The 25,044-nt window shown below is 36.3% G+C and overlaps 1 protein-coding gene and 10 non-coding genes across 13 annotated transcripts; all 11 read left to right on the top strand.

Annotated features, from left to right (window-relative positions):
• The first annotated feature begins 413 nt into the window (after positions 1–413).
• Positions 414–25,005, top strand: LOC142978773 (uncharacterized). 3 transcript variants are annotated; one of them, XM_076123333.1, is made up of 14 exons: positions 414–578; positions 9,008–9,806; positions 10,070–10,251; positions 10,572–10,689; positions 11,058–11,301; positions 14,001–14,231; positions 14,969–15,162; positions 15,507–16,290; positions 16,639–16,810; positions 19,245–19,475; positions 20,247–20,383; positions 21,333–21,438; positions 22,991–23,447; positions 23,636–25,005. In XM_076123333.1, exons 1-14 carry the CDS (start codon positions 514–516, stop codon positions 24,320–24,322), a joined length of 4,407 nt encoding a protein of 1,468 aa, XP_075979448.1. In that variant the 5' UTR covers positions 414–513; the 3' UTR covers positions 24,323–25,005. The 3 variants fall into 3 exon arrangements, with proteins under 3 accessions (XP_075979448.1, XP_075979447.1, XP_075979449.1); XM_076123332.1 differs by having other exon boundaries at positions 20,247–20,401; XM_076123334.1 differs by lacking the exon at positions 414–578 and adding an exon at positions 667–1,085 and having other exon boundaries at positions 20,247–20,401.
• Positions 12,497–12,615, top strand: LOC142979092 (5S ribosomal RNA). The gene has a single exon (XR_012959801.1). It is a non-coding gene; the product is annotated as a 5S ribosomal RNA (ribosomal RNA).
• On the top strand, positions 13,469–13,587 carry LOC142979088 (5S ribosomal RNA). The gene has a single exon (XR_012959798.1). It is a non-coding gene; the product is annotated as a 5S ribosomal RNA (ribosomal RNA).
• LOC142979101 (5S ribosomal RNA) lies at positions 15,203–15,321 on the top strand. The gene has a single exon (XR_012959810.1). It is a non-coding gene; the product is annotated as a 5S ribosomal RNA (ribosomal RNA).
• Positions 16,487–16,605, top strand: LOC142979090 (5S ribosomal RNA). Its single transcript, XR_012959800.1, has one exon. It is a non-coding gene; the product is annotated as a 5S ribosomal RNA (ribosomal RNA).
• Positions 17,639–17,801, top strand: LOC142979094 (U1 spliceosomal RNA). The gene has a single exon (XR_012959803.1). It is a non-coding gene; the product is annotated as a U1 spliceosomal RNA (small nuclear RNA).
• On the top strand, positions 19,532–19,650 carry LOC142979100 (5S ribosomal RNA). Its single transcript, XR_012959809.1, has one exon. It is a non-coding gene; the product is annotated as a 5S ribosomal RNA (ribosomal RNA).
• Positions 19,917–20,035, top strand: LOC142979093 (5S ribosomal RNA). The gene has a single exon (XR_012959802.1). It is a non-coding gene; the product is annotated as a 5S ribosomal RNA (ribosomal RNA).
• LOC142979089 (5S ribosomal RNA) lies at positions 21,672–21,790 on the top strand. Its single transcript, XR_012959799.1, has one exon. It is a non-coding gene; the product is annotated as a 5S ribosomal RNA (ribosomal RNA).
• On the top strand, positions 22,231–22,349 carry LOC142979099 (5S ribosomal RNA). The gene has a single exon (XR_012959808.1). It is a non-coding gene; the product is annotated as a 5S ribosomal RNA (ribosomal RNA).
• LOC142979098 (5S ribosomal RNA) lies at positions 22,774–22,892 on the top strand. The gene has a single exon (XR_012959807.1). It is a non-coding gene; the product is annotated as a 5S ribosomal RNA (ribosomal RNA).
• Positions 25,006–25,044: the final 39 nt, after the last annotated feature.

Genomic DNA, 25,044 nt, shown 5'->3' with positions numbered 1-25,044 from the left:
CACTCATTTCTAATATACGTTTGATTTAATCCTGACGATAAAATCAACTCACATTTTTTTAATAAAATATTTACAAAATCTTACTACAATCTTACTATTTACTTGCTGTGTTGCAATTTACTGTAATTGCAACACAGCAAGTAAATCTATGTCGCTACCGGAAATTTAAAAATTTCTGCTATTTATTGTATTATTGTAGTTTTATGTTTTACTTTATTTTATTTTCCATATAAACTATTTAATAAAAAAAAAGAACACTTCCCTTAGGAAATATTGTTATGTTTTCAGCTTTAAAACACTAATTAATTAAATATTTATTAATTGCACGTATATGACTAGTTTCCGTAAAAATGACAGAAATTCCGTGAGACCTCCTTCTTTTCTGAAATATTTATTTCATGAATGTCATAACGTCATTAACGTAAACAAATACTTTTGCTTTAAGTTTACAAAAATGTGTAATTAATTAGTGTTATTTTCTTGATATATTATTTGGAAGATAGTTTGTTCACAATGAAGAAGTTTTTATTCGAGTACAAAGCTTTACGGAGTAAATCGGAACAGGAAACTAGTGTAAGGTAAAGCATGAGCAATTTGTGACTCATTATTAAAACTTTATCTCAAACTACCCATCATAAAGTGTTATAAAAAATGCAATAGCGTATCGTACGGTAGTGGATGCACATTGTTCGGTTGATGAGTCGTCTGTGACCGCAGCAGACTAGACCTGACGAGGCCCGACGCTCGACAACCGGCACCGCATGAAGTGGATCACCGGAGCGCAACGAAAAGTAATTTGTACAAAAAACCAAATTCAACTCATTGCGAATGCCGCGTTGTTCGTGATGTTTTGTCTGACCGCACAATATATCGGCGGTCATTGTTGCTAGTCGTTTTTTATAACGATCGGACTTCTAATGCGCCGGTAATGTTCCGCGTGTTCCCTGTATCGTCGGACTTTCCGTTTTAATTGATAGTTATTTTATATTAGTTGCTAATTGCAGACGGCTTGTTTTCTGTGCGAACTTTATCGAACAAAAAGTGGATTCTTTGCAGGATATGGGAGTTTTCAAGTGGTTGCGCCGGTGAGTACTTACCTAAGCCTGCTATTTCTTATAATTATTATCTTGTAACATAGGAAAAAAAATGTGCATGCAACTGTTAAAAAAAAGTGTAATTTTAGTTATAAAAAAAAGCAATTGTTTGAAAAAAACTGAATTTGAGATGGCGGGCGATCTTCGTACTAAATAACTTTGGGTAATGTCCCGCTCTAATTTCGGTACTTATAGACCATAAAATGTTAAAGCAACAAAATGTTATTTAACAATAGAACTGGCATGCATAGTGCCATACCTGCCCAGGATGATGTAAGTGGTCCACCTAATGTTGAATCATCAGAATTGTACAATACATTTGATTTCATTCCAATAGAGGCCACCTGTATTGTGTACTATTGCCAATACGGGTAGTAATGGTGAATGCAGATAATTATTGCAACAAAGTATTAGTAGAATTCCATCGTGCCTAGTTCAGTCAATTTCTGTGCTCCAGAATGGCTGAACTACCTAGGCATTTTACAGGTATTATAATTTTAATATAAACATTTTTAATTTCATTCATATTAAAAACACAATGTCCGAAATGATTGTTGGAATTAGGTCGAAAGTGTAAAGGTCATTGACACGTTTTTTGCGAATTAGGTTCATTCACATTGACTGAGGTTTTAACCGTAAACTGTCTACCTCGATATAACGTAGTGTTTAAAAATAGAACTCTGTTAACTGCGATTGCAAACTAGTGCAACATTTAAACGAGAAGATACCTACTTAACGAAATTCTAATTTTATCCTAATCGACCGTAAGGTCGTAACATTAAGACTATCATAAAAAAGTAACGGAAACATAGAGATAATGGAATCGTAATTGATTACGTTTGTTTTAAGACTGTTTATTTGTTAAACGTCAGTTAGCTTCTTGCAATTAAAAGCATGCATTATAGTAGATTCCTGTCTAACTGTTCTTTTCGTACTCAACAAGACGTAACATTATGCCGTTATTAAAGATTTAATGGCAAAAAGCACACATGCGTTAGAGGATAAAATAGCCGTGAAATCAGCAAGAAAAAACTAAGTGCTAGTTTTCTTAATAAAGAATAAAGTCTTTGATAAATAGTGGCAGCAAAAAGGTATTAAACATTTTTGTAATTATTAATTTTAGTCATAACAGCTGATTTTTATCCAGTGGTGGAGAGTGGAGACCAGCCGAAATTAAAAGCTTAGCTATTCTTGCATTGCTACTTTCTTATTGAAAAAGAATTTCATTTTTTGATCCCTTGTGCGAAATTGTCGGTCTTTCGTACTATTCAACAAAGGTGGAAGCCATTTCCAATGCACCGCGGCCACAGAATGTGTCACAGCTTAAAAGTTTTTTGGGAATGATTAATTACTACGGTAAATTCATACCAAACTTAAGTACTTTGTTACAACCTTTACATAGTTTATTAAAAAAACATGTAAATTGGAAATGGAGTTCTGAATGTGAACAGGCTTTTGCGGCAGCGAAACAATCTCTCCTGAGTGAACGTCTCTTAGCACATTATTCGGAAGGGCAACCACTTGTGCTATCAGTAGATAGTAGTGCATATGGGTTGGGAGCGGTACTAGCGCATCGATACTCGGATGGCAGTGAAAGACCGATTAGTTGTGTATCGCGCACGCTCAATTCAGCTGAACGCAATTATAGTCAACTTGACAAGGAGGCACTCGCTATACTGTTTGGTGTTACAAAGCATCATCAGTATTTGTTTGCGCGGAGATTCATTTTACGCACAGACCATCAACCTTTAACGCATATATTTGGAACTAAAGGGGGAATTCCACAAACGGCTGCCAGTCGCTTACAGAGATGGGCAGCTCGACTAGCTGCGTATGATTTTTCAATAGAATTTGTACGATCAGCTGATAACGGTCCGGCCGATGCACTATCGCGATTACCTTTGTCTTGGGAGGTTTGTTCAGCTGACGCTATAGATTATATAAATTTAGTGCAAGAGTGTTTGCCAATATCTTACAAAGATATTGCTAGAGAAACAGAATGTGATGTGTTACTTAGTAAGATTAAAGGGTATATTCTTTTTGGTTGGCCATCGACGCCAAGCTGTGATGCAGAAAGTCCGTATTTTGCCAGGAAAAATGATTTTATTGTTGACCAAGGTTGCATTATTTACAAATATAGAATTGTAGTGCCACATAGTCTGCAAAATAAAATTTTGAAAGAAATTCATGAAGGTCATCTAGGAATGAACAAAATGAAAAGTTTGTCGCGAAGTTATGTATATTGGGCGAGTTTAGATCGAGACATCGAGCAAGTGTGTAAATCATGTGCGGCCTGTCGCACTGTACTGGACGCTCCACCTCGATCTCAGCTTCATCCCTGGGAGTTCCCATTACACCCATGGCAACGCGTTCACGTGGATTTTGCGGACTGTGGAGGCCGGCGTTATTTAATCTTAGTAGACGCACACTCAAAATGGATAGAGGCAATACAAATGCAAAGTACTAATGCGGATCGTACAAGTAATGTTTTAAGAAGTATATTCGCGCGTTTCGGCTTACCATCACAGCTCGTCACCGATAATGGTCCACCATTTTCATCACAGGAATTTAAAGAGTTTTGTAATAATAATTGTATTAAACATACAACATCGGCGCCTTATAGACCTCAGGGGAACGGTGCTGCAGAAAACGCTGTTAAAACCGTTAAAAAAGCTATTAAAAGAGCCTTGTTTGAGGGGGTAGATGTAGATGTAGCTTTAAATAAGTTTCTTTTTCAATATCGAAATTGTGAACACGCGACTACCGGAGTGTCACCAGCGATAGCTTTGCAGGGGCGGCGACTTCGTAATCGCCTTGATGTCATTCGGCCCGACAAAGCTGCTACGGTACGTGAAAAGCAAGAGCTGCAGGTCGAGCGTGCCTCAGGCAAGGATAGGGATTTTCTAGTAGGGGACGCGGTGTTAGCTCGCGATTATACGACTAGGGGACATAAGTGGGCCGAAGCTACTGTAAGTAAGAAAACGGGCCCGGTCTCATATAAAGTAGAAACAGGGGATGGAACAGTGTGGCGTAGACATGCGGATCAACTTATTAAATCTGATAACAAAACACGACATTCATTATCACGAGTGAGTGATGGTTCAGCTAAAATAGATTCTGACATGAACGATAAACCTGAGGTCGATAAGGATGCGGGTGAGGAGAAGTTTGAGGATGCGTCGGATGGTGATATAAAAGTTTCAAATACATCAGCAGAACCGTCAACTCTGACATCTTTGCCTCAAACTTCCGCTATATCTGCTCGTGCATTACGTGCATTAAATCGAGCCAAAAGAAATGAAATGTAATTGTAAGGATAATAATAATTATTAGATGTTAAGTAAAATTAGTTTGTTTGAGATATCTGTAGTGGTTTTTATAGCTTAGTGGGGAGATATGTAAAGAGGGCCAACACTAATGTTACTAATGTTGAGGTTGGCCAACACTAATATTACACATGCTGAGGTTGGCTAACTTATTATTATTGTTTGTGATGTTGGTCAACCATGTTGTTGTCTGTGAATATTTTAATAAATTAGTTTACCGCCAAATCCCGCGTTTGTTTGATGTTTCAGTTTTAACCGTAAACTGTCTACCTCGATATAACGTAGTGTTTAAAAATAGAACTCTGTTAACTGCGATTGCAAACTAGTGCAACATTTAAACGAGAAGATACCTACTTAACGAAATTCTAATTTTATCCTAATCGACCGTAAGGTCGTAACATTAAGACTATCATAAAAAAGTAACGGAAACATAGAGATAATGGAATCGTAATTGATTACGTTTGTTTTAAGACTGTTTATTTGTTAAACGTCAGTTAGCTTCTTGCAATTAAAAGCATGCATTATAGTAGATTCCTGTCTAACTGTTCTTTTCGTACTCAACAAGACGTAACATTATGCCGTTATTAAAGATTTAATGGCAAAAAGCACACATGCGTTAGAGGATAAAATAGCCGTGAAATCAGCAAGAAAAAACTAAGTGCTAGTTTTCTTAATAAAGAATAAAGTCTTTGATAAATAGTGGCAGCAAAAAGGTATTAAACATTTTTGTAATTATTAATTTTAGTCATAACAGCTGATTTTTATCCAGTGGTGGAGAGTGGAGACCAGCCGAAATTAAAAGCTTAGCTATTCTTGCATTGCTACTTTCTTATTGAAAAAGAATTTCATTTTTTGATCCCTTGTGCGAAATTGTCGGTCTTTCGTACTATTCCGATGATAATTTTTAACAACTTACAACAGCAATGCACAGGATGTTCATAATCCGTCAATATGATGATCATTTTTTGCGTACCTGCAAGATCTTTGTACCTTACTTATTTTTATTGGTCTATTTATCTTATAGTGCTATTATCTTGGATGTAATAATAATATATCAATCACAATCGTGACGGGTTGTTCGTGACAATGAATGGAACAAAGTACCAATGATATCATACAGCGATTACCAAATTATGAGTGGAGAGTCTACTACCTGTAACCTCGTTGCAATCGATGCCGTAATCTTCGTAATCTTATAGGAATACGAGATAGTGAGGGGTCAGCTAAGAATGCGCCGTTCCATTTAATTTATGCATTTATAAAACGAGGGGGAAGTCATTAGGTTCCTATTAAATAATTGTTTCAAAAATTAGGGAAAGGGCAATCTATGTAGAATTCTTATGTGTAAAAATTATGAAATACGAAGGCCTGGTATCAGTACTACTGGATAAGTATCATAAAGCGTATCAGATGGAATTTCTATTAACTAAGAGTCGATTTCATTCATTTGCTATCACGTATTTTGCAGATAGGTTATCAGACATCTTTTAATTAGCTGTGAAACTGGCTCTGATGGTTCATCTGAGTTTAGTACTTTTTGCAAGAAAAAATATCAGGCACGTCATTTTTCCTTAGAAACTTTCGCGTTAGATATAGCTGTGAACGAATAAGACCTACATAGTTTGTAAGATACGACTGAGCAGGCTTTAGTATGTTGGGCAGCTTCTAGTCTTCAGGTACAGATAATCTTGGCCACGTTTTTGACTCGCTGTCATTAATCAGGGTGGCTCTAAAGCAGCAATGCTACTTTTGGAAGTGTTCACCTAATTACATCTTAAATTCGATGTTAGTATTTCGCCACTTATAATATCATATCAACAAATAAAATAAATATGTGTATCATTTATTAATAGGATTTTTATACATGTCATATAAGGTTCACCAGATAAGGAAAAACCTTTTTGTTATTGTCGAATGTCGATACACACACTTATTTTTTATTTTATTTATGCAAGACAATAATACCTGCAGGCAAGTATCACGTCATTACTACTTGGGATTAAGTTCATTATCTCAAATAATCAAGGCCATGACATTACACATTTTTACGTTCTGTTTAAACTTAACGTTCTTTGTTTCCGAGTACCGTAATGAGAGTAAAATTAATTTCACAACTAATCTGTTACAAGATTACTTTAGGCAAATAAAACTATTAGACTTTCTGTCATTATTCTCGCTCAATAAAGCGCACAATACTTTCGTTTATTTTAACACACGGAGACTATAAAAAACTAGTGTCCAAGTTTTTAGACTGCTTTATTCACTGCGCACGACCGAGTAATTTCGAAAAAGTAACTACAAAAGAATACCTCCTGGTACACGGTCGTGATTGATGGTTCCATTAATTACTGGTTCGATTCAATCTGAAGCCTTTCAATGCTTCTAAAACAGTATTATTGAAATTTCACTTTCACCAAACTTATTTGTAGATAGCGGCGTTGTGTTCTTATTGCACTACAAATAACCAAAATTGTTGGACGGATACCTTCTTATTTATGTAAGTTATCATCGTGTCACTCGATATAGGCTGAGCCCCGACGTGCTTTCTAGTTTAATTACAATATTACGTAATGTATTGTTTGTACCGAGATTATAACTATGGAGCTTTGTTATAACTTCCGGCGTATCGAAGATTTACAATGACTTTAACCTTTCGACGAAAGCCTTTGAAAGAACTTTGTTAACTAAGCGAAATGTAGCAAAAAATGAGTGGCAGAGGCCGCGAACTGGAAAGTGCTTTGAGTAATTTGGATAACGTGATTATCATTTTTAATGTTCTCAAGCTTAATTTAGAAAAACGGAACTTAATGAATCATATCGATATTAGCTGAGCTCCTATCAAAAATTTTTCACGAGTCGCGTAGAGAATAGAAATAAACAATCTATATCAGAGGAAATAATATCTTTTTTGTCTGTGTTCTAGATAAGATGTAAGTCTCGTGAGAAGTTCCTATCCATTCTATTTGGCGCGTCAAATCTCTGACTTTGAATTGAAACAGTATAAGAATATTTTCCTTGTATAAAAGCTCAGCACTACTAGTAGACAGATATTGCATTCAAAGAAGTACATTTCAAAAGTCTCCATTAAAATATGCGCGATGTAATTTTCTTGTCAATGTCATAGGTGTAAAACATTAAATTACAAACGGAAGAGAAAACTGGAATTTATTCAAATAGAAAGTGCTAAAATTAAAATTGCTTTTTATTGTTATTCAAAAAATGTTCTGGACTCTGACGATAAAATTGCATACGTCAATCACATACTATTGTTGTATAATATACCTATCTGATTCCAGACAGAACACTTCATATTCTAAAAGTAAATACATATCTGTAGCAATATTGGCACTTACAGTTTTCTATTTGATGCATGTCAATTATTGTATCATCATACTTTCTAAGAAACCTGATAAAAAAGCGATTAAGTTTTATCAAATCAAAAAAATATTAAAGTAAATTAAAATAATAATCTGTGTCAGCAATAGACGAACCTGTAAATTGTAACGAGCTGTGATTGTCACGATACATGATCCACTGTCCATCATACGATCTAACAGCTATTTCACAAGATCAAATTGCCGGCACACAATGCCTGGGAACAAATTCGTTAGCCTGATCGAATTGCTAATCGGTAAAAGTGTATCGGTTGTCCCGTCAATACTTGTGATTATGATCGCCTCTTACTTCGCTCTCTTATCTCGCGGTTCGTTTTTTGCCGCTATTATCCAATCGAGACTTTGTTACTAAGCTAGTGTTAAGGATAAGCAGTTTTGTAGATGGCTGAAGTCCGTTTCCAACTTTCAGTTCTCTTATCTTACTTGCTAAGATTGTTTTTTCAAATGTTCTATCTCAGTCAAAATCGCAATTTAATTTGTTTGCAAAGCCTTTATAGGCATTTCGAATTGTGAAGTTGATAAATCTTTAATTTACTGCCAGGTTAGCATCGATTTAAATGTCTAAATGTGACGTTTGAAGTGGTTTCCTCATTCTAATAAATACAATATTAGTATTTTTGCAATCTTTATGCAGATTAGCTATTAGCTGATTTCATTCATGCACTTTTATTTGCGCTCACATTTTTCATTTAAAATACATCTCACATGTGAAAACTAACAAAACAATTTAAATAGGCAAGCAGACACTTAAAATATATTCAATACTGATCCCATTTAATTGAAGTAGATCGCGTCGTCGTTGACCCGCGACAGTCCCACGCTTTTGCTGCCTGAATGCCGCCCGAACTACCATTAGTTGCTGTTATTTGTACTTTTATATTGTTCAGTTTTTCTCACTCTATTGTTAGTTTGACGCCTTTACTTTAAAATATATTACCGGCGCTGGTGTACGCCTAAAACCTAAACAAAGATGTGATTGTGTTCACTAATTATTCTAGAATTCTACGTTTGTATTGTAGACAAATGGAAAGGGTAGACAGGTGGAAGCGATTCTTGTCAGAATGACACAGAAAAAGTGTGTACGGAGATAGCGCTTGCTGCGTCCTGGGCAAGAATTTAGCACTATGTTTTATGCAAGAGCGAAAAAAATGTTGCACTAATTTGTAAGACTAGAATTTCTGCTTGTTCGCAGGGAGCGCGTGACTGTAACGACTCACAACGTGAGCCCCTCATCCACCGGCACACCAGAGAACCAGTACTCCCACAGTACCACACAGATCGGCACCATTCGCACTGAGGAATACAAACGAGATTTAGCCGAATTTCAAGCGAGAAGATCATCCGGAGCCAAAGAACAAGAAACGCCGGTTAAGAAAAAATGCGGCAGACATTCTTTACCCGTCTCTTGCACCGATTGTACCGCAGATCACGATAATACTTTCAATTATGAAAAGAAATCAGCCGTCAAATACAAAAAGAAAAACCAGAAACGCGCTCGAAGTACGACCCCAGACCGAACAGTTTACGAACACGCAGGCGTACCTAATATACAGTTTTTGTTTCAAAACCAGGTGTTCATGCCTGGGAATATGTACCCGACGCCATCGTTCTCTGAGCCTCATAAATTCAAACGACAATCTCGTCATAGAATAAGTAGATCACCAGACCTGGACTTCTTAGTTCAAAAACACATAGATTTTAAAGAAGACGATCAAGTGAAATCACCGCCGGTTTTCTTCAAGAACAACTCTTTGCCGTTTGACGTAAAGAATTTCCTTGATTGTCCTAATAACAGTGAAGACAACGTTGATGGAGCCAGAGCTGCGGGTGATGTTAAGATATCTAGTCAGACTTCGTCTAGTAGTATTAGTAAGGATGATAACGATGATAAGCTCTGGGAAGTGATGAGCGAACTGAAGAACTTCGACCAGTGGGCCGACGAGCAACTGCAGGTGCGGTCGCCGAACACCACCAAGTCTGACGACAGTAAAGTATGTTGGTTAGGGCATTGCCCCCATGATCTTTTCCTTAGTGTTGTTTTGTTTGCATGATTGACCTTAGTGAAATCGGAAACAAAACGGAATCAATTTGACTAGCCACAAGTTTTAGATACCGATTTCGTTGCAGATGATTGATCGCGGTTGACTTTGTTTTGTTTTAACGTAATCGTAGAACCCGCAAGAGCTTCCGAGAAATAACTTGGAGTGTGACTCATTTACTTTGTACCTGTGTGTCATTTGATTGTTAATTTTAGAGCGACACGAGTACTTACGGTTTGCCAATAGCGAGTTCGAGCAACCTCGACGTGACGGAGGACAGGAATAAGACTTGGAACCACGGCAGGTGGGGGGTAGTGCCTGTGCAAATAAAGAAACTGACTGGAGTCACAATTCAGCACGTTAGAAAGAAACGGAATACGGAGATAAATATTTTAAGGTAAGTGCTTGACGTCACGGTAACTTAATAAGTACATGAAACCTCTTTAGTTATGGAGTTGTTTTTATGATATGTCAGTGTCCGTGTAATGGATAGTGACAGTGACTTGTTATAATTTTGACGGCATAATTGTTTTGCTTGAGCTGTATTTATGTTTAAATTTATGTGTGAATAATAGTTTTAAACCATTTTTTTAAACGTTTAGCTTAGTTGATAGAGTCCGAAGCATTATTCAGATTCGTTTGTTTATTGTGACAAAACTTTATTGTGTTTTTAAAGCTGCATAAAAGATTTTGACTTGGTTCATGCTTGCATTGCAGAAAGTGTCGCCATCCTAATATAATACTTCTAATGGGACTGTACCCGGACATACATGGGAACGTGCATATAATTTGTGAGAGATGTGTTGACTCCATTTACGGCATTCTACATACACAGGTAAAACAGTCTTAGGATACGTTACACAATATTTGATGAACTCATTTTTTTTTTCACCCATTCATTTTTTTTTGTTTCGAGACGCTTACACACTATTGCATACAGGGAGAGTTAATATCTCATTACTCTCTTTGGTTCAGTATTGCACTAATTAACCTGGGGCTACACCAGCACGAGTTTGACAATGTCATCTCACCATATTTCATTGATACGACCTTTTCAAATGCAGAACCACAGACCTCCAAACATGCCATTAATTATAGGTGCGAAACCAATTAAATTAAATAATTAAAAAGGCCGTCCCTCACACCTTCCTATCATTACACAACATATTAAACAATACACGAAAATTGCAATTGTATTTTCAGGGTCGCATACTAAGTGCTCAAACATCAGTGCAATACGCGTTAGATATTGCCAACGCTCTGGTGTTCTTGCGGATGCAAGGGTACTTGCACACGGAGCTCAGTAGCGATCACATCATGATTACCAGCAATGACACCGCCAAACTGGCCGATGTGTCCGCTTGTGTGAAACTGGACAAACAGCTGCCGAGACCGCCCAAAGAGTATGATGTGTATACGCCTGAGCCGCAGTATGTCAATATTGAAGGTGAGAAACATTTTACTTTTTTTTTACACTTAAATATACTGTAGAGAGCTACAAATATCTAACATTTTAAGTGTTATGAAGTTCTAGCTTAAAACTTAGAGTCCTATGAGGAACAACTGAGTGTTATGATAACGTAAATGACTTAGTTACTGTAAAGCTGAAGTTAAATAAATAACTTAACAGTATAATCTTTCGTATTTTTAAGAAAGCACTAAAGCGTATAATATTCGTAACTACTATGAATGAGCCTTTTAATGAATGAATTTGTGAGTTTAATTAATTTAAATACTTAGAATAATAGTTTTACTGTCTACTCCAAGGCTTTTGTTACATATTTTACGACCTATTCATAAGAAATTTAATGCTTACTTACGCGATATCCGTCAGTTTTACATAATCGAGTTAAAAGTTGCCTCGGAGTCAATTCTTAAAACATTACACGGTATCTTAATTAAATGTAATTACTCTAAAATGCGTGTAATGTGTCGAAACAGTAATAAATCTTTATGGATTATTACCGTAACATTTTTTATTGGCACTTAGCGGTATTTGTCCAAACATTGGCCCTATTCGTCCAACATAAAACTAACTTTACATGTAAAATACACAGTCAGTTTTATCTGGCTATAACGCCAATATTTGACAAACATGTTGCGTAAGTATACATATCACAAAATTGAATTGTTTTACTTTCGCCTAACTAAATACGGGTCGTCCAAAATCGAAATCGTGAAAAATCGATTTGTTTGTGTTGATAATATAAAGGGCGGAAAAAAATGATGCCAGTTAAGCGTCGTATAGAGAATTGATTGTGGCAAATAGGTAATTGTATCTATGAATGCGTACTGTGCGATATTTTTGATAACACATAAAACTTGGATCACATAATGTAGCCAAAAGTTAGTTTTTTTTCCTTTTAATTTTTTAACCTCCGCATTTTTTAAAGTTCCGTATGCATGTAACCATAGACTTTCGTGTTGCATGATTAGATTAGTTCCTAATACGATACGGGAATTAACCTGATCATGCAAAATGCATTATTTATGAACCTCTAGTTTGAAGATTAAAGCAGGTCTGTAGCTATGTAGCTACAAACTGTTTCCGTGTATCTTGCGTTGCGAAGAATTAGTTAATACATAAAATAATTACTTATTTTATAAGTTTGATTATGATCAGTAAATTTCGATGAAAAGTTGTCAACGTCCATACCATGTTGAACACACCGGTTCTCGTCCGATCACCGAAGTTAAGCAACATCGGGCGCGGTTAGTACTTGGATGGGTGACCGCCTGGGAATACCGCGTGACGTTGGCTTTTTGTAAAAAATTAGATTTGTTTAACCATTAAAAGTTTTATACTCGTATAATTTTATCGCTTTTGAAATAAATGTTAGCAGCGGCTAGTTTTTTGTGCCGCTAAAATGCCTTGAAGATAGGACATAGTAACATAAATATTCTTTCAAAATTTTTTTTTTGTGAACCTCGCACATATCCATACTAATATTATAAATTCAAAAGTAACTCTGTCTGTCTGTCTGTCTGTCTGTCTGTCTGTCTGCTACTCAATCACGCCTAAACTACTGAACCGATTTGCATGAAATTTGCTATGGAGATATTTTGATACCCGAGAAAGGACATAGGCTACTTTTTACCCCGTGAAAATGACGCATTTCCCGGGAAAATTCAAGTGAAGTGAAGAAGTCGCGAATAATCAATTATAATGACATTGAAATAACAAAAATCCGTTGTCATGGCAACTGTTGTAATGGCGGATATGCCTTAGCGCGACTTCGTTATACTAAGAGATATAAATAATTTTGAGAATATTTTTCGTGGAAAAAAGCATATTTTGTTGTCAAGGAATAATTAAGGAATAATAACTTATATTATAAAGCTAAAAATTAAGGGTCCGATTTGATTTGAAATTATTTCAATATTAGATAGCCCGTTTATCGAGGAAGGCTACAGGCTATATATCATCAAGCTACGACCAATAGAAGCAGAGTACCAGTAAAAAATGTTACAAAAACGGGGAAAATTATGCCCCATTCTCTCTTATGTGACGCAAGCGAAGTTGCGCGGGTCAGCTAGTTTTATCTATAAATAAGAATAATAGAATGATTTCGTGATATCGGCGTGTACAACATAATAATTTCGGTGTGTAATTCGCCAACGTCCATACCATGTTGAACACACCGGTTCTCGTCCGATCACCGAAGTTAAGCAACATCGGGCGCGGTTAGTACTTGGATGGGTGACCGCCTGGGAATACCGCGTGACGTTGGCTTTTTGCAATTTTATTTTAATTTTACGTTCAATTCTATTTAAATAGTATACTAATTTTGCGAAGACACATCTTACATTTCAAGAAACTTTCTAATTTTTTTGTTTCTTATCTTATGCTTTCCAATTGTTGGGTTGAATTCAAACTCCTTCACCGGTCCCTATCCATGGTCATTACGCTCCAACCATTTAGACTTTTAGACAATCAGTGGGATAAGCAACCTTGGTGCGGGCATTCCATAGATAGGTGGCCGCATAGTGGCATCTGAACCGAGTGTCTCCGTGCTACGGAGGGCACGCAAAAAGTCGGTCCCGGTTGTCGTCATTAAGACAACAAGGCCTTCAGGTGGCTTGAACAACTTTGACACGAGGTTGACCACTAACCATACAACATATAAAATGTTACAATTTTTTCAGATACTCGTGAATCAAACTCAGCAGAATGTGAGCCGTTGATATCGGCCCATCCCTCAGAAACGTACATCACGTCGAACGCAGTTGCCAAGCCGTACAAAAGCTATGCAACTTCGACGAAATACCGATGGCATGCACCGGAGCTGTTCACTGCTGATGAGGAGGGAGTAGTTCATCCTTGTTCTAAGAGTGACGTGTACTCTCTTTGTTTGGTGTTGTGGGAGTGCTGTAATGGTAAGTGTTGTTTAGTTACTAGAGTGAAAACGTTCGCGTGAAATGATATCTTTGGTTAAAAAGCATCCTATATGATAATCCAGGTTGTAAGTGTACTAAATTTGATTAAAACACGCACAATAGTGTTTGCAACTTTTGAAGAACAAACACACATACATAGTAACAAATATACCTACATACATACATACTAAAAAAAAATCATATTTATAATATTAGTAGGATCTGTTTACCAAACTTAGTCAAAATGGGTTTAGTGGTTTTGGCGTGATTGGGTAAGACCAAACTTTCGCATTCATATTATTAGTAAGATAGTATTATGTAAGTAAGTGACAGTAAGACTGAAAGGTTGCAGGGTGAAAGACCAACAAAAGCTTCCTATTGATTTAAAGATATTATTATCATGTACTTTGTCATCGTCTATTGTTTTACATTATAGACAGTTTATCAAATCAGTTTATGTATTTAAATTGCCATGATCTATTTGCTTAAATTTTGGTTTATATTTTTATTAACTGCACACTAAGATAAAACTAAATATACCATTTTTCTTACTCTCAAATTTCATTAATCTTTGTTAAAGAATTCTTATGTCAAGAGGTTTTTGATCTGATGCTTTTGCTTATAACAATGGTCTGTTCTCTTTCTAATCCGTTTCTTAAAAGTTATTACACAACAATTAATCTTTGTTTGCAATTTTGTAGCTCACAAAAAATAATGCTCATTGTTTTACTTTTCAGCCGCTAAGCCGTGGAAGAATTTCACATACGACAAGTTAAAGGAACAATACACACTGTGGAAAACAGGCGTCCCTTTGCCTAAAGACGGGACATACCCCGGATGTTTACTCTCTTTGCTACAATCCGGGCTCACACTACAACGTCACGAACGAATCGACCTTGAAACACTGCAGAATACTCTACAAACAGTCAAAGTAGGTATTTGTAATGAACGTTAAATTTAGTACTGCTGTCGCCAACGTCCATACCATGTTGAACACACCGGTTCTCGTCCGATCACCGAAGTTAAGCAACATCGGGCGCGGTTAGTACTTGGATGGGTGACCGCCTGGGAATACCGCGTGACGTTGGCTTTTTGATTTTTTTGTAAATTCGATAGATTTTTTTATAGTTATTATATCAGATTTATTAATTCAGATTAATACTTATTAGTCTCGTTAACAAGCAATTTAGTTCGGGAGCAATGGATAAATGTATTTTTTTTTTGTACCTATTTCTTACTTCATTTGATCAATAAAATGTACTATTAACATTACAGAGGAACCTCGAAGAACTCGGCTACATAATAATCCCGGCTCGCTTGCCAACCAGGCCTACATTTAGTACCACGGCCTGGGACACGACCTCACCCACCGACTCCGATTGCCTTAGCCCACAGAACATACAACATAAAGCCGTCATACACAACAGACGAGACAGCTCTACGGAAAGCGAGAAAGAATGCAGCAAAAGCGACACTAGCCCTCGCTACGAAACTATCAGAAAACACACTGACGCTACTTATTCTATTGCTGAAAAATGCTTCATATCCGACGATGATACGGAACGACTCCCAACAATTACGTACGATCATCTACCAGAAAAAGATTTCTCAAGCGCTTGTTCTACGCCAATAGCAAAAATTCGAGCGAGAATCAAGGATATGGAAACCCCAGGCAGCTTGCATAGAAGCGATTCTACTGAATACTGCAGCATATTAAGTCCGAATCGTACTGTCAACTTTGCAAACGACGACAGTAGAGATCAAAGTGCTGAACGTCCTACGACTAAACTTAGTAGAAGTTTCACACCGAAATCTTACAAACCACTTCATATAAAAGTGCCTGATTATAACTTGGATTCTATAAAACCTTTGTTGAAGAATAGGAATAGTGGTGAAACGTCGTCGTACAATTTTGATATAAAGAATTATAGTCTGCCGACGACTCCAATTGCCCGCAGTAACAAGTTGAGGAAGAATGCTTGGTTGTCCGGGGAGTTAGGCGGCATGGAGCACAGTCCTGAGAAAAGTAAAAATGATTCCTCAACACCAGAGAAGGAAGGTATGTGGTAATTAATTTATTCATGCTGTGTGTAGCGAAAGGTCAATTGTAAGGGGTCCGTCACACCCCTTGTCTTTTCATTTTATGCGACTTTCAACCTTATATTCTAGGGTTAAGGGTTTATATTGAAAAATTCACTGTTACTGTAAGTGGTTTGCTAGGGCGCAGTACGTTCTATGAATTTAAGTAAACTGTTGTCAACGTCCATACCATGTTGAACACACCGGTTCTCGTCCGATCACCGAAGTTAAGCAACATCGGGCGCGGTTAGTACTTGGATGGGTGACCGCCTGGGAATACCGCGTGACGTTGGCTTTTTTGCTTTACTTTTTTTATATAATATTTCAGAACCTAAGATTACAATTAATACATCGCTTGAAGTCCCCGAAACACCAATAAACTCTTTTTCTGAAACTGCTAACAATCATGGAGAGAACGATTCGCCTTCGCAAGAGATAGCTACTAACGAATCCCCGGAAAGTGTTGATACGATCAGGGATTATATTACTGGACTAAAAAGGTGAGTTATTTATATAATTATTTATTATTATGGGTAGGTAATTTATAATTTTGACTTTTAGCTTATTGTCGTTGTCCAAGTCCCTCAATTAATTTTATTGCCCCCTGCAATTTTAACTTGATATTATTTTATTGAACTGTATATTTATTTCGTTAATAGACAAAGCTCTTAATTTTACCTGTTAACGATTAATGATAATGTAAACGAAAAATGTCATAATCCTATTATTGTAGTCTGTATTTTAGTTCATTCCAAATCTTCCAAAGTGGTTACATTACTAAAGGAACATTTTTGCTGGCATCTAGAGAACATGGGTTATGTTATTTTTAATATTATTATAATGAATATTGTGTTATTCTTAGCAGTTCATAAAGCTATAAAACTAATACAAAGTTTTGTAGCTTTATTAACTGCTGGATGTAGTTGTTAAGTGCAAAGCATTTTTATAAACTCTATATAATTTTCATTTAATACATTAATTGTCTTAGTAATTTCGTTACGTAATGGAATGATTATATTACTTTTGTAATTAATATGGTACTTACATTTCATTATGAAATAAACATTTCTCTGGCAGCATATTGTGTAAGCATGACATAGTTTGCAAACAATATATTTGCTCCTCATAATTCGGTATATTAATACAAGATTATTTCCTGAATATTTTCCTTAATTTCGTGCACGTTTACTACGTGCTTATTCTTTTTTCAAATGGAATTTCTACGTAGTTCTTTAAACCTAACTAGATGGCAGCACAGGAAAAATTAAAAGTCGGTGTTAAGATTCTCCGCGACCGAATGACTACCCCGGAACGTGGGGCGAAAATTCATACTTACCTGGCGTAGGGGAAACCGTGATCAAGTAGGCGGTTCCCCCAGGGCGAGGCCCCTCCATTGCACTGCGGTTGGGTTGACCCTTGCGATTATCCCTAATGTGGATAACTCGGACGCGTAATTTTTGGTAGTGGGGACTGCGTACGCGCTGTTCCCCTCATAATTCCTTAATTTAATCATAAGTTGGCAAGACTGTGCGCCACTCCCTATGGTAGTTTCGTTTCTCCAGTCTCCCTATGATTATTGTTATCATTCATGCGTACTATTTGCAATAATTACTATACATGGACATTTAAAATATTTGATTACGTTAATGATTATGTGAAACGTGAAACATCACACCTTTAAACATTCATTTCTTTCTCCAGCCACGAGTTTGACGTATTTGCTATTTTTCATTATGTCTGTTCAGGCAATAAAATACGACTCTTCAATTTGCTATTGCCTGATAATATGGTCCTAATTAATAACCTTCAAGCTTTCCATGAGCTACAAATACAACAAAGAACATCGGGCGTTTTTTACCCGATTTTTTAAAAGTCGCGAACATAAACCAAAACCTTTTTAAATGATAGTGTTTGCAATCATATTTAATATTGTGTAGTTATTTTGATTCACAATAATGGGAAAATGGAAATAATTAGTAAAATGAAAATCATATTTTAAGTTGACTATTTTTCCTAATTACTAAACGACCGCTCAGTAAGTTAAAATATCATTCCGTGGTATTTTTGTAAACCCAATCAGACTAAATCCGTCAAGTTGATGTGCATGTTTCGTTCTCACTCTCGCCCATAGTCCTAAAACTGGTTTATGTTGCGCTCGCGCAGGTAGCTAGCTTATTAGCTAGCTTAGCTAGCTTAGGAAGACAAAGCCTCGAGGGCTATTACTGTTCCTGTATACACGGCCGCCGCACTGTTGGGAGTTGCGCGCACATCGCCAGTGTGGTATACTTTTTATCTTGGGCTGTATATCAAGACGAATTTCACACACCTGCGGCGTTTTTAGACGAAACTATTTTAGATTTAGATGCAGCAGAATAAAAGTTAAGAGAAAAATATGTTGTTTTAATTATTTTTGATTCCTTTTTTCCTCTTCAATTATTGCCCAAAAATCTTTATAAATATTTTTTAAATGTCCATTTTCTCCTTATTGCCACGACCCACAGATATGGGAACTATACCATTGTAAACTAGATTTAATTGCCTATCCACCGTACCTAATTTTATTTTTGTTCGCCGTAGGTAAGTGTCCCATACAAAAATGCCCGATGTTCTTTCGTTGAATTTTACAATAATACCTTGTATAATAAGATAACTTTTAACAGCGCTAAATCTACCAATTGGTACTTTTAAAGGAAATTTGTGTTAAGATAGGGAGGGTGTGCATGGAGTAGAGCGTTCGTTTGTTAACAACAGTACTAGTACCTTCTCCCTTCGCTAGATGGCTCTATTGTACACTATTGTGCACAACAATATTGCACGTTGATACGACAAACAATCTAGCATTCTAGCCATAATAAGCCATAGCCCAGCCTGTGTTGTAGAAGTATACAATTAATAATTACTAGTATTATATGGCAATAATAAATTTGTTTTCAGAATAAACCCGCCTCATGACTTCATGTCACCGGAGAGTGACGGAACTGCAAAAGACTTCATGAGCTCGTGGTCTCCGAAGTCCTCGCAAGATCGCAACACTACTAAGAGTAAAGTGGAAGAGGATGTGTTAGCGAATGTCAACGTGAAGCCTTTAGTCGCCATACACGAGCGCTGGATCTACGAAGCAAATAGAAAGACTTGCCGGTCAATGTCTTTACCCGAAGATAATAGGTTAGTATAACATCATAAGAATGTAGATAATACTCGATGATTTTGGTTATGCTATCGCCAACGTCCATACCATGTTGAACACACCGGTTCTCGTCCGATCACCGAAGTTAAGCAACATCGGGCGCGGTTAGTACTTGGATGGGTGACCGCCTGGGAATACCGCGTGACGTTGGCTTTTTGATTTTATGCTTTTTATTTGTGTGTATATCTTTCTGCGATCAAAATATGTAAGGTATAGGCATAAGTAAGGTATTTTTTTTTTGTATCAAGTCTCAAAAAAAGATCAAGTAGTTCTATATGTAAGTGTGATATAATGTCATACTTTTATAATATAATAGTGTTGAATTATTTCGTTTGTCTATTCGTTAACGTCCACACCACGTTGAAACGTAGTGTTGACGTTATAAGCACGTAGATACTAGTAATTTTGGCTCAGCAATTGTTAACGTCCATACCATGTTGAACACACCGGTTCTCGTCCGATCACCGAAGTTAAGCAACATCGGGCGCGGTTAGTACTTGGATGGGTGACCGCCTGGGAATACCGCGTGACGTTGGCTTTTTTTTATTTTTTGTTACACATCACAAAAGCTTATTTACAGTTTTCTAGTAGATTAGTCTTTTGTTGTATTCACTTTATCCATTTTATATCACATCCATATTACATATTATGTTACTTAGTGTCACCTCAAGACGACTAAATCTTTAACTTACTGCTTCTTGCGATCAATCAAACGAAAGTATTTATAATTTTTTTTGTATAATCGACAGAAACCAGATCCCGGCTGTAAAACCCGCATCGCATTGTGTAGACACGCTGCAGAAGTCATTACCGCAGCTGAATACGAAGAAGCCAGCGAGCAAAGTGTTCAGAACAATGCCGGCCTCACCGAACAACGGAAAACATGGTCAGTCGACTATGAACTGTACGTATTGATAGAGATCACGAAATTACACTAACTGAATACTAACTTTAATAAATAAATTTAACCCATGAATGTACCGCTGCTGGGCAAGGGTCTCCTCCCGTAATGATGGGTTTAGGCCTTGAGTCCACCACACTGGCCAAGTGCGGGTACAAAATAAACTAATACGATGTTCATGTCAGCTAATATGTAGAAGTATTGCTCTATTCGCCATTATTCCAATTTCTATATAGTGAATCTTGGAAGAAGGGCTTTGTTTTTAATTTTACTATTTCTGTACTCACACTCAGTGGAAGTATAAATTTAATATTAAATTTAAATTGATTTAAAGAAGCAATGTTATTTCAAGAATTGTAAAGCACAGTACTCTTTGGTATGTTGGTCTGTAGATATATTTGTAATTGCGAAGTAGGTAAGTACAAAAGTTGTAAAAAATATATCTTTACACAAATTGAGTAAGTAAATAAAGTTTCTGCTGAGTTGGTACCGACTTTTGGCATTTGACCATTATTATCAGGGTACTAAAAATATGACTGACTAATCATTCACACTTTTAATTTTCATTACTAACTTGGTGATGGTATCACAATAAATACTTGTATTTTCTTGTGGCTTTTATTTCTTTATCTATGATTTAATTATTTAATTATTATAATAATATTCTAACGAAAATAATATGAAATTATTTAACGCATGCAGCTCTGATGTTAAAAGTAAGTACTTTATTATATAAGTGACTATTTTAACCATTATTGTACTAATAACTGAATTAATAAAATTTACATTTTGTCTTAACGAGAAAATGTTTTTTTTATTGTTAAGCAAAAAAAAATAGTTATTATTTAATTCTCATTTTATTTTGAAAAGGAATTCTTAAACAATTTTGATGATGTTTATAAAGGTTTTTTTAATGAATTGTGTTTCATTTCAGGCAATCAATGGGAGCAGTTTTGTCACGCGCGCGACCTGGTGGCTAAAAGCATCAACTTTACGCGCGACCCTGAACGATACACAAGGAAGAAAGACTCTGAAAAGGGGTAATTATAAATATATTCAGTTTATTTCAACTTTAATATAATAAAAATAAATAAAATAAAATTGGACACATTAGTTGGCGACGCCGTAAGGGGTCCCCAACACCCCTAGTCTTTTTATTTTATGCGACTTTTAACCTAACCCTGTTGGTATAAAGGTCTATATTGAATTGTCCATTGTTGCTGTAAGTGGTTTGTTAGAGCGCAGTACGCTCTATGAATTCATGTATGCTGTTGTCAACGTCCATACCATGTTGAACACACCGGTTCTCGTCCGATCACCGAAGTTAAGCAACATCGGGCGCGGTTAGTACTTGGATGGGTGACCGCCTGGGAATACCGCGTGACGTTGGCTTTTTGCTGTTACTTAGTATTTTCCTCTTAGCTTTATGGACTCATTTCTTTTAAATTATTATTTAAATTGAACAAAGGTCAGTATTTTCTTGTTCGTAGATTTACCTCATTTTCGCCACTCACTCTAAGACACTTGAATATTTTATATTTTAATTCTTAACTTTTCTTATTGATGTCTTTATTGCAAATAATTATTATATTATTATTTAGGATCCAGATATCAAGAGAACAGATAATATTTGGCTCTCGTTTTTATCACGTAACGCTAAAAAACATATTCTAATAAACACGCAATTATTAACATACTGTTCAGCTACTAGCGTTTTATCTTAAAGTTCAATTAAAAATATTTCTGCCCGTGTGGTTTACATATTTATTTATAGCTTAAAGTGAGTGTTCAAACTATAAATAAATGTGGAAATAAAATTCAGCTATAATGTCGCCAACGTCCATACCATGTTGAACACACCGGTTCTCGTCCGATCACCGAAGTTAAGCAACATCGGGCGCGGTTAGTACTTGGATGGGTGACCGCCTGGGAATACCGCGTGACGTTGGCTTTTTGCTGTATATTAGTATTTTCATACCACCTGTTTGAGACCCTTTTCTTTGAAATTAATATCAAAATTAAACAAAGCTCTGTCTTCATTATGTAGCCCTATTGAAAGATTAATTACTTGGTTATTTTATGCCTTGATTTTTAACTATTGCTCTTGCTGAATGTTTCTTAGATGTTTTTATTGGTCATATTATTATTTTTTTTAATACGCTACATTCAAGAGAATAAATAAATCTATCTGTCTAACATTTTGTCACGTAACTATAAAATAATTTGGACAAATACCCAATTTTTCATAACATATCTTGTTTAGCTATTAGTATTTTATCTCGCACAAAGTCTAGTTAAAAATATTGCTGCCATATGGTTTCTATATTTATTTATAGTATGATTTGTAACTGAAAATAACATTCAGCTTTGTTGTCGCCAACGTCCATACCATGTTGAACACACCGGTTCTCGTCCGATCACCGAAGTTAAGCAACATCGGGCGCGGTTAGTACTTGGATGGGTGACCGCCTGGGAATACCGCGTGACGTTGGCTTTTTGCATTTACTTCTGTTATTTTAAATACTTTTACATTATCGCATATTTTAATTTTAATTTGTTTCTTATTATTAAAATGACGTTGTTTTTTTATAGGACGTTGACAGAAAGTCCCAAGGCAGAAATAAAGATGGATCAATCGACAGACACTCGCAGTATAGAAGAGTTTATAAGAGATTTAATTCGAAAAGAGTTCCAACACTTACTGAACGAGATATCTGACGAAGCTTCGAGCACTTCGGCGACTAAGAACGAAGAAATATTGAACAAGGGGGTTGCAAATATTATTGAATCATTGAACAATGAGGACAAGTCTAAGAAAGAGCCCGTGAAATCTTTCTCTCGTGTCAAAATCAACGGGAACAATAAACCGTTGTTACAAATTACGTTTAGTCGTTCAGGCGAGAACAGTCTGCAAGTGCTGGATAATTGCGTGAACGTCACTATTTGTGATAATGCTAAAGATAAATTAAACCAGTCGATGGATGACACGCTGACTGAAGATGTTCATATTAATTCGTTGAAAAGATGCCAGGCTTTCAATGCGTTACAGGTACGTTATTATTGAAACCTTATGTTACCTTCTAAATTTCCTAATGTTTATTGTACTGTCAGAAAGCGTGTAAAATTATAACAAAAAATTTAACTACTATTTATAGTATAGATAGGTATTTTCCCAGCCGTTAGTTTATTTAAAAACATGCAATTTATGCTAAAACATATTCTTCACGGTGTTTACAGGAAGCTAGAAGTACCGAGGACCTTTACATAGACGACGATCTATCTACAATGCAAGAGAACTTTGGCGGCAAAGTGAAACTGATTCCTCTGCACGGGTCATTGCACGAAATACTCTGTGAGAAGGAGGACGACTGTTGCCTCATCAAAGTGAAACAAGAAAACGGCTGCGACACTATCTACTTTAGATGTGACAACTCTGATACCGAGTCTAGAGATGCTATCGACGGCTGTGCTCTCGACCGAACACAAGACACTGTCGTCTTCAAACGAAGTATATCTCTCGTCGAGGAGAGGATCCAACGCATATTTCCCAAAGACAAACGCGCAAACACACCGATCCTAGCTCGCAGAGCAAAACCTCCTGAAAAAGTACGACCTAAGTCTGAAGTGTTCGTACCGAGCTTGAACCTAGAATCCCGCGCTCGAAGCAACAGCAGCCCTTCACTACCGACCAGCGACAAAGATGAAATCGAAGTAAACATAGAGAACGTTCTCTGTTACCAAGATTCATCTTCAGACGAATGCTTGAAGTGTCAAGTAGAGAACGACGATTTTGAGCTCCTCGAGCGAAAGATTGAAGAAGACATCGCGCACAGCAACAAGTCCTCCCTCACCTGCGGCTGTCTCGAGAAGATATCTGAGGAGAACCTCTCCGTCCTGAACGAGGATGGCGACAACAAGGACTGATATATTCTGTTGATCCAGAATAATTTTGTTTAATTATTATCGCTAAGATGAAGCCATAAGTACAAATTACTGAATAATGCACCGTATATACGAGAACTGCCCCTCCTATGATTGATTCGTACGTCCATTTGACAAGTACAAAGTTATAAGTTATTTTTGTATTGCACTTTTGTCAGTGTACCTTAAATCATGTCGCAAATCTTAATTCTACTAATTGCCGTCCAGTTTGTACTCGCATTTAGAAAACCCAAAGATATTTTTCGTAGGTTTTCTTATATTTTAGATTATTTCGTATTTTATTTGTGTTTTAGTGGTTACATTGCAAGGCTATGTGATTTAGAGTAAGTGGCACGATACATTCCACTGTTGTGATTTTTAGAATAGTTATCACCTTGTAAAGGTTACGCCTTTTATAATTTAATTATTATGTAGCACTTTTAATACTATATCAAGACGTTTTAATTTTCATTTCTATAGATTTTTATTTGGATTAAATAGTATTAAATACACCAAAGGTTTGGTCCCCTCATGAGTGACCTTTATGGTCCTGTTTTTCCAAAATGTGGTTCGATTTATTAAATGTTTTATTGCTATATTTCTAAAAGTACAATTTTAATTCATATTGTTACTCAGATGTGTGGTTGATTTTAGATGTAACTGTTAAAAATAAAACTTTGTACTCATGTTTGTATTTTCATTTCTTATTTTTAGCTAACGCGACG

Source organism: Anticarsia gemmatalis, chromosome 15, assembly GCF_050436995.1.
Source record: "Anticarsia gemmatalis isolate Benzon Research Colony breed Stoneville strain chromosome 15, ilAntGemm2 primary, whole genome shotgun sequence".
Lineage (NCBI taxonomy): Eukaryota > Metazoa > Arthropoda > Insecta > Lepidoptera > Erebidae > Anticarsia > Anticarsia gemmatalis.
This window is presented reverse-complemented; position numbering and strand designations above follow the sequence as displayed.

Excerpts from the sequence above, each read along its gene's own strand:
- LOC142978773 (XM_076123332.1), top strand. The coding sequence starts at position 514 with ATGAAGAAGTTTTTATTCGAGTACAAAGCTTTACGGAGTAAATCGGAA. Across the intron at positions 14,232-14,968 it reads GTTGTGGGAGTGCTGTAATG|CCGCTAAGCCGTGGAAGAAT; the intron begins GTAAGTGTTGTT and ends TTTACTTTTCAG. Across the intron at positions 20,402-21,332 it reads TGGTCAGTCGACTATGAACT|GCAATCAATGGGAGCAGTTT; the intron begins GTACGTATTGAT and ends GTTTCATTTCAG.